A 9,707-nucleotide genomic window follows, 5' to 3' on the forward strand; every position below is an offset into this window, starting at 1 on the left:
GGTCGCCAACCAGTGGTCCGTGGACCACTGGTGGTCTGTGAGATCCAAAAGGTTGGCGACCCCTGGTTTAAGGAAACCTTTGAAGCAATGGTCGCCAAAGACAAATGGTATTTGTCTTTCTCTGACTTAGTTCACTTAGCATAATACCCATGCTGTTGAAAATGGTAATATTTAAGTCCTTTTTATAGCTGAGTAATATTCTATTGTATATATGTACCACAGCTTTTTTTAAAAAAATATATTTCTTGCCCTGGCTGGTTTGGCTCAGTGGATGGAGCGTCGGCCTGCAGACTCAAGGGTCTCAGGTTCGATTCCGGTCATGGGCATGTGCCTTGGTTGCGGGCACATCCCCAGTGGGAGGTGTGTAGGAGGCAGCTGATCGATGTTTCTCTCTCATCGATGTTTCTGGCTCTCTGTTCCTCTCCCTTCCTCTCTGTAAAAAATCAATAAAATATATTTAAAAATATATATATATATTTCTTTATTGATTTCAGAGAGGAAGGGAGAGGGAGAGAGAGATAGAAACATCAATGATGAAAGAGAATCATTGATCGGCTGCCTCCTGCACGCCCCCTACTGGGGATCAAGCCCACAACCCGGGCATATGCCCTTGGCCGGAATCGAACCTGGGACCTTTCAGTCCGCAGGCCAACGCTCTATCCACTGAGCCAAATCGGCTAGGGCTGTACCACAGCTTTTTTATCCACTCATCTATTGATGGGCACTTGGGTTGCTTCCATATCTTGGCTATCTATCTTCTATATATATAAAAAGCTAATATGCTAAGTATCCAACCATCCGCACTGACCATCAGGGGGCAGACACTCAACGCAGGAGCTGCTGTGACGTGCACTGGCCATTTACAGAGAAACGGCAGCACGGACCTGGCACCCACAAAGCAACACCTGGCTTCCCCCAAGTGGGACACAAGCCCTACCACCACCCCAGAGCAACAGCCCACCAAATTGCAACTGACACTGACAGGACCCCATGGCACAAAATGTGGCCCCCTAGCCCAGCCCAGCCCGAAACGGTGGCTGTGGGCCCCAGGTAATGACGTCATGTAGCAACACCTGGCTTCCTCTCCCTAGCAACTAGCCTCCTTGGAGTTTCTTCAGTCCAGGAACACAATTTGCTTTATAGCCAGTTGCAAACATTTCACACTTTAACCAAATGTCTGTGAAGCGTTTCCGCAGGCCTCATCTCATTTGATCCTCACAGAAGTCCTGAAGTAGGTAGACGGGAGACTCAGTGGAATCCTATTTTCCTTTCATTAACTGGAAAACAGTGATTTAGAAAGCTTAGAAACTTGACCCAACTGAAAAAAGAAAATGGTGGACCTTGAAAATGACTTCAGGTTTTCTCACTGTGCAGAATATAGTCAAACACTGCTGCAGTAAATATTTTGCCCTTTGTTCTCCCTGCGTGATCTACAATAATAATCTGCTTCTGATATTTACTGCTGTGTTGCTGACAATTACCTGAAAGAGAAGTTGGGGTGCTTCACTGGGCTGGAAAAAGTTTAGCTAAATCAGAAAGCAGGTCTAATTAAACAAGTTTATTCTATATACTCCCTCTGTCCCATAATAATAGTAGCAAGTGAATATTTAAACGGGAATTATTGGCAAATGCAGCTGTAAGTTATGTTGTAGCGCAAAATTGCAAAGCCTTCAATCAAAATCAATGTTTCATGACATCTGTCATTTGTTTTGACACATCTTTCAATTTTTAGGTTAATCTAATTATTACAAAGTATAACTACTTTTCTAATTTCATCCGCTGATCGAAATCAATTGTTTTATTTCAGTTGAATATCGACCCATTGTAAAAGTAAGATTTAAAAATGAGAGTTTTCAAGCAAAGATTGAGTTGTGATTGTCCAGTTCTTTTTTTTTTTTTTTTTAAATATATTTTATTGATTTTTTACAGAGAAGAAGGTAGAGAGATAGTTAGAAACATCGATGAGAGAGAAACATCGATCAGCTGCCTCCTGCACATCTCCCACTGGGGATATGCCCGCAACCCAGGCACATGCCCCTGACCGGAATCGAACCTGGGTCCTCTCAGTCCACAGGCCGACGCTCTATCCACTGAGCCAAACCGGTTTCGGCGATTGTCCAGTTCTTGATGCATCAAAAGAAAAAGAAAAAGTTGTAGAAAGGTGCAAAACAATTTAAGTGCAACAATTTAGCTGCAAAACAATTTAAGTGCAACAGAATGACCATATCAAGAATTTGGAAACGTGCTTCCGAAAATAATTGTCAAGGAGAATCTTATCCTAATGTTGATTCTTTAAAAAAACAAAACTGTGGACGTAAATGCAAAGATTATGGAGAAAAACTTGAAAAACTTAGACATATTACTCTTAGCAGAAGAGGCACCATATTAGCCTTTGATAATATTTCTCCCGAAATACTGGATAATACGTTTCTGTCACTTCAACAAGTTATGCTGGAAGCAATGAAGAACGATGACTCCAATAATTTTAAGCTCACGCATATAGGGAAATTGCAGCCAAGGGATCCTACCTACAAGTTTAAAATGCAGTAACGAAATTATTGAAAAACCCAGAAACTATCTGAACACTCAAAATACAAATTAGGAGTACTATTTTTAATTTATTGTTTAATTTAATCCAGTTTTTTTATAATAAATGTTGCATCCTATATTTATTTTCTTTTGCTACTATTATTATGGGACAAATTACATTCATCAACTGCTATTATTATTATGGGACAGAGGGAGTATATAAAAGGCTAAGCTGACTCGTGCATGTGTGATACATATAAAGCTCTCGCTGGCGCCAATCACATGCGTGTTTCGATCTGTCATTGTCGATTGTGAATTTGGTTGACACTTCTATTATAGAGAAAGGGTGAATAGTGATATTAAAATATTTCTTCTAATTAATTTCCTTTCAATGTGCATGAATTTGTGCACCGGGCCAGTAGTTGTAAATAAAACTGCAATGAACATAGGGATGCATATTAGCATTTGTGTTTCTTCAGATATATACCCAGAAGTGGAACTGCTTGGTCACAGGGAAATTCCATTTTTAATTTTTTGAGAAACCTACATACTGTTTTCCACAGTGGCTGCACCATTTTGCATTCCCACTAACAGTGTACAAGGGTTCCCTTTTCTCCACATAATCACCAAACTTGCTGTTCATTGATATATTGATAGCCATTCTGACAGGTGTGAGTGTACATTTGTTTTTACATGGGTTAACCAAACCCAATTATTCCCATTAAGATCTATGGTAGCAAGCCAGTTCTAAAATTACGAGATGTTTAGAAGAGGATCAGAACTCCCCAATTTACATGTGGTTTTTCTCTGTGTTGGGCTAGAGATCCTATCACATCAACTCTGTCAGGGGTTTGTCTTTACAGGCCTTATCAGTAAGGGGTGCTTTCAACCAGGCCCCTATTTGATAGCATGTTGTTAGTGAACAAGCCCATCATAAAAAGTGCTGGCTCAAAGTGTTGTCTGCGCACCTTAGAAAGGGAAGTATTTGAAGGTTAAAGATGCTTTGGACTCAAACAAACTTTGGGCAAGTCACTTAACCACTCTAAGCCTATTTCTTCACTTACAAAAAAATGGAGTGAATAACACCTAAGTATCCTAAGTATGTTGTAAAGATTAAATGGGATCATATATAAAAAGGGCTTCCCAGAGACTGGCACATAGCTCAGGACAGTCCATGCTATCCTCATTAAGCCCATAATGGCACACTCCCAATTAAAATAGACAGATTCAAAAGAGATTTACATGGAAACTCTAAAACATTCACTACAATAATACAGATAGGCGGTAAAAGGATGACTGCTTTATTAAATGTGAAAGTGGAATTCTACCAGATTGAGTGGTTCTCAATCTTGGCTGCACAGTAAAATCACCTGGAGTTCTTAAAAAAAAAACTAATGATACCTGCGTCCAGCTCCACAGATTCTGATTTAACTGGTCTGAGGTGCAGCCAGGTATCAAGAGTTTTAAAAGCTCCCCAGGTGATGCTAATGTGCACCTAAGGGTGAGAACCACAGTGCCGATCTAATCCACCATTACGCTTTGGTTATAAATTCGTTTGGCCAGGTAATTTTTCCTTGACCCCAACAAGCCTACAGAAATGATTCATAAAAAGGAATCTTCCTAGTAAATATTGTCTATTAAGTTGAATTTAACAGAACCAATATCTAATCTAACACACAAGTCACCTGGTACAGGAGTTCTTAAAATACACAGAATTCAAAGATGATGTTGGAATCATAAATCTAAGGAATTTTTACACATCTTAGCAGTAGCAGATACACACATTAAATAAAACACATTACATTGATTTTATCAGGAACTGAGCCACGACTTTTTCAAGTCATGTTTCTTAGAAAAAAATGTCAGTGCACTCTCCTTGCTGGGAGCATGCCCACGCTTTTCCCTCCCCTCTTTCCTTCCCCACACAGGCGTGCATCTCCTAAATTCTAAGGGACCCCACAAGACAGGAGCAATGGGCAGCGGCTGCTCATGCCAGGTTAACTCCCTAGACCTGTCTCTAAGGCCCCCCTTTTCTCTGACTTCTCAGTGAGCCAAAGCAGCCCCCATAAGCTCATTTCTTTTCTGTTTCTAGAGCCAAAGCAGCCCTGCCTAGGCTCTCTCCTGTGGCTTCTTCTATCCTAAACCCTTCCTTGTTTCAGTCCTCAGCTTTAATAAATATACTCTCAAAATAAAAAAAGAAGAAGAAAATGTCACTGGGACCCAAGAGGAAAGTGAGCTGTCCAGGGTTAACATTTGATTTCCCGTTTGGCCACATTCTAGAAGAATTTCATCCTTAAGAGGTATTTCAGAATACTCTCAAGGTTGATGAAAATGAAACTACTGCCTCTTGGAGCTACAAATATGGTATATGAGTCCATATTTGTAGATCTCCTCTCATAAAGGAGATTGGACAGAACTAATTCATCTGGCACAACACAGAAAACTGAGAACCACGCTGCCAAGTCACTGCAGCTCAGCAGCTCCTGCATTGAGCGTCTGCCCCCTGGTGGTCACTGCACATCATAGCTACTGGTCAGACAGTCGAACGATCGGACGGCCGCTTAGGCTTTTACAGATAGACTAGTGGCCCAGTGCATGAAATTCATGCAGGCGGGAGGAGGGTGTCTCTCAGCCCGGCCTGCACCCTCTCCAATATGGGACCCCTTGGGGTATGTCCAACTGCTGATTTAGGCCTCAATCCCTGGGATGAGGCCTAAACTGGCAGTCGGACATCCCTCTTGCAATCCGGGACCACTGGCTCCTAACCGCTCACTTGCCTGCCTGCCTGATCACCCCTAACCACTCTGCCTGCTGGCCCACTCGCCCCCAACTGCGCCCCCCGCAGGCCTTCTTGCCCCCAACTGCCCCCCCTTGCCAGCCTGATCGCCCCCAACTGCCACCCCCACTGGCCTGATCGTCCCCAACTTCCCCCCACCAGCTTGCTCGCCCCCAACTGCCCCCCCGCCAGCCTGATTGCCCCCTACTGGCCCCCCTGCCGGCCTGATAGCCCCCAACTGCCCCCTCGCCAGCCTGCTTGCCCCCAACTTCCCTCCCCTCCTGGCCTGATCACCCCTTTTGCCTCTGCCTCAGCCCCGCCACCATGGCTTTGTCCAGAAGGACGTCCAGAAGGTCTCCCAGTCTAATTAGCATATTACCCTTTTATTAGTATAGATATTATATATACTATTTTGACATGTAATTTTTCTGCAGTGACGTAATTACCACACGAATCTTTCTTCTAATTAATTTCCTTTCAATTTGCACGAATCCATGCACCAGGCCACTAGTACTCTAATAAATAGGTATGGTATCAGATGGGTATGAGATTTATTGGGATGATCACTTAGTAAGTTGCATAATGTCTAATCACTGGGGTGTACAACTAAAACTAATATAATGTTATATGTCGACTGTAATTGAAAAATAAAAAATTATTGTAAAAAAGAAATTCTAGGACATAAAACCCTAAACTACTTTGTCATTAGTAATCAAGCATTGCAATTAAGTGTGGAAGAGAGAAGAGTCATGTTGCTGCTGAGTTTCCTGGAAAAGCCTCCTCATGAAGCTGCCAGGACCTCACTCACTTGTAGAGCAGGCTGGGGGCCTTCACGGTACACTGGAAGCCTTGCTGGGTCTGTACCACCTCGTAGCCATCACAGGGCTCTTCTGCACACTCCACGAAGCCTGCACAGAAACCATAAAATCTTGCAGAGTGCTGCTCTGTGAACAGTCTTCTCCCCGAGCTGACAACCACTCTCAAGGTTTAAAAAAAAGCAACACACACAACAGCCCAACACTTTACATTGCAGAGCCCTGCTCTGACATACCTTGTGACCAGCTCTTAGAAGAAAAATAAAATAAAAAACACCTATTTCAAATCTTCCAATTTTGGAACCTTGGAAAATTAGTAAGTACATACCAGTGTTTCTCCCAGAACACAAAGACCTAATAAAAATGTTTTGCCCTAGCTGGTTTGGCTCAATGGATAGAGCGTTGGACTGTGGACTGGAAGGCCCCGGGTTCAATTTTGGTCAAGAACACATGCTCGGGTTGCAGGCCCCGCAGTGCGGGACGTGCAGGAGGCAGCCGATCAATGATTCGCTCTCATCATTGATGTTTTATCTCTCTCTCTCTCCCTTCCTCTCTGAAATCAATAAAAATATATATTTTTTAAAAGTTTTACTGCCCCACCGACATGGCTCAACCACTGTTGAGCATCCCTTCCTCTCTGAAATAAAAATATATATATATATTTTTTAAGTTTTACTATTTTTTATGGAGATGTAACTCACATAACATAAATTCATCCTCTTAAAAATGTACAACTCAGTTGTTTTTAGTTTTAAGACATAAAATTCTTCTAATGAATAAAGTTGGAGGGATACTGTGAGAACTTACTCCATACAGCAGAGACAAAGTGAAATAGAGGAGCCCAAAGACTCCAAGGCTGAAGGGAAATCATGGGGAGCATCAGGGAAGAGACTAACCTCCAAGACTTAGGGCCCAATGAAAAAGCTTATAAAGCAAAAGGCAAATAAAGCAGAGAACCTCAAAGGCCCTGCCAATTTATGCATTTAACCCAAGCCCAAGTTAATTAGCCTGAAAATATTTATAATCCATCTTGACTGTTTAATTTATTTCTTAAATTATCCCTACATCATAATAAAGTTGTGTATTTAGAACTGCTTGTATATGTCTGCAAGGAAGAGAAAAATAACAATAATAACAACATTATTGGGCACTGGATAAAATACTTTACATATATTCATTTATTTAAATAATTTATACATACATATATATATATATATATATATATATATATTATTTCACAACTTTACAGATAAAGGAAGTTCCTTTTGTTACAGAATACTAATGGCTAATCTTACCAGTTAACTAAAATTGCCCCCTCTTACATTTAAGCCTCTGTACAAAGATGAAATGTAACTAGATTTTGAACGGCCACTGAGCATCCTCATTACACTCAAACACATCAGTCCCCTTACGCACCAACACAAACGGAGCGATGAGAAGCCAATCACCTCAAATTTCAGTACAAGAAAGCAGCACGCTGAGACAAAACGAAGAGCTGCTTCTACAAAACAGAGAACAGTTTGCTTCTAATCTGACCAACGAGCAACGGGGGTTACCTTGATAGAAGTCCTCCTCCTCTTCTTCATGTGGGTAAGTCTGCTCTTGAATGGGATTCTTCCTATAAATCCGCCCTCCAATTCTTATAAGCTGCGGGCGCAGAACTTCCATGCTACGTTCCCAAACAATAGTCCAGTGAAGTCCTGGAAAAAACAAATGCTCACCTTACCTTTCGACCAGAAAGAAAAACCCTACATATGGATCATTACTCAGCCCTGAAAGGACGAAACTGGGCATCCGCTCACAGTACATCCTGAGCCCCAGCAGCCCTGTTTCCGTTAGACCTCCCTATTTGTGAGCTGTTGTGAGCCAGTCGCTTCATTTTCCACTACATCCTATCATTCCTGGCTCACTGGAGACAGTAATTTGTAAACTATTCAGCACTCCAAAAAAGGTAATTAAAAGATATTAAACCCAGAATATAGAGCCTGTCCACAGATTTGAAAGAAAAACAATAGAGGTCTGTTTATTACTTTAACCTAAAAGGAGTAAAATGCAACCTTCTGTGTTTAACCATTTGCAAAGTGTTTCACCCTTTCTATGAAGCACGATAATTAAAAGGACCAGGGAGCCCTAACCCAGTGGTTCTCAACCTTCTGGCCCTTTAAATGCAGTCCCTCATGTTGTGACCCAACCATAAAATTATTTTCGTTGCTACTTCATAACTGTAATGTTGCTCCTGTTATGAATTGTAATGTAAATATCTGATATGCAGGATGGTCTTAGGCGACCCCTGTGAAAGGGTCGTTCGACCGCCAAAGGGGTCGCGACCCACAGGTTGAGAACCGCTGCCCTAACCTGTTTGGCTCAGTGGATAGAGTGTCGGCCTGCGGACTGAGGAGTCCCGGGTTCGATTCCGGTCAAGGGCATGTATGCTGGTTGCAGGTACATCCCAGTGGGGGGTGTGCAGGAGGCGGCTGATCAATGTTTCTCTCTCATCTATCCCTCTCCCTTCCTCTCTGTAAAAAATCAATAAAATATTTTTTAAAAAGAAATCAGGGATATTTAACACTTATCCCTCAGAGGGGGGTAAAGGCCCCGACTACTTTCAGAGGTGCTTGAAATGCACACCCAACAAACAGGCCCAGATGCCTATGAAAACAGTTAAAATATGACTTCACCAACATGATTCTTCAAACCAACACACTGTCCCTTGCCTTGGGTGGTGAACACACAATACAGTGTACAGGCGACGTTTTGTGGAACTGTGCACCTAAAACCTGTATAATTTTAACCAGTGTCACCTCCATAAATTAATAAAAAGGGGGGGGGACACACATTGCTGAGAGGAGGAATCCAATTCCCACAGGCCACTGCCCAGCAAACCACACCACTCCCTGAGCAGCCGACGTTCTCGTCACAGCTCAGTGAACCAATAATTCAGGAAACAGGGTTGCTGATGGGCCGGCTGTGTTTAAATCCAACCAGTGTTCCTACCACAGAGGCTTTTAGTGGGTAAGTCTAAGGTGGTTGGTTAGTCTTGAAGCCCAAAATAAAGCTCCCAAGAAAACAGATTAGTCCTTAACAATGACACTAATACTCGATCCCCCCTCAGCAAGTCACTGTAATTGGCAGTTTGCTTACAGAACCCAGGAGACATTGCGTGTTGTGAGAAATAACCACGAAAAGGAGACTTGAGCGGAGAAGAGGGAGCATAACTAGCAATACCCTGATGTCTCCAGGACCTCTGTTAAAAATAAAAAAAGGCTCTCCACAAAGGCTTTCCTGCCCAGGTGGGCCTCAGACCAGGAGCTCTGGAAGAAGGGAGTCGGGGTTACGACAGCACAGTCATCTGCCTCCCAGGGCCACGAAACCGCTCGGGAGGAAGGCGGATACCCAGTGTGGCCCGGCTTCATGGTGGCTTGCAGAGGGAGAGGAAGGCAGAAGGCCTGCGACATCAAAGCCGAAGCCCTGCATCACAAACGCGAGCAAATAAAGGCGAGGACGTCAAGGTAACTGCGGAGGCCTCCGCGGCTGCAGGGAAACCGCGGCTGGCAGCAGAGACCACGGACCCGGAAGTCCTCTCCGGA

At 43.0% G+C, this 9,707-nt stretch overlaps 1 protein-coding gene across 6 annotated transcripts in view; it reads right to left on the reverse strand.

Annotated features, from left to right (window-relative positions):
• ASCC1 (activating signal cointegrator 1 complex subunit 1) overlaps positions 1-9,707 on the reverse strand; it is a 92,181-nt gene that overhangs the window by 82,110 nt on the left and 364 nt on the right. For 3 of the 6 annotated variants that reach the window (XM_036337020.1, XM_036337017.1, XM_036337018.1), the window contains exons 2-3: positions 7,677-7,820; positions 6,114-6,213 (exon numbers count right to left, since the gene is read on the reverse strand). In XM_036337020.1, coding sequence (XP_036192913.1) covers positions 6,114-6,213; positions 7,677-7,788 — 212 coding nt within the window. In that variant the 5' untranslated portion in view covers positions 7,789-7,820. The other 3 variants (XM_036337019.1, XM_036337023.1, XM_036337021.1) reach the window with 3 other exon arrangements.

This window comes from Myotis myotis, unplaced genomic scaffold, assembly GCF_014108235.1.
Source record: "Myotis myotis isolate mMyoMyo1 unplaced genomic scaffold, mMyoMyo1.p scaffold_m19_p_15, whole genome shotgun sequence".
NCBI lineage: Eukaryota > Metazoa > Chordata > Mammalia > Chiroptera > Vespertilionidae > Myotis > Myotis myotis.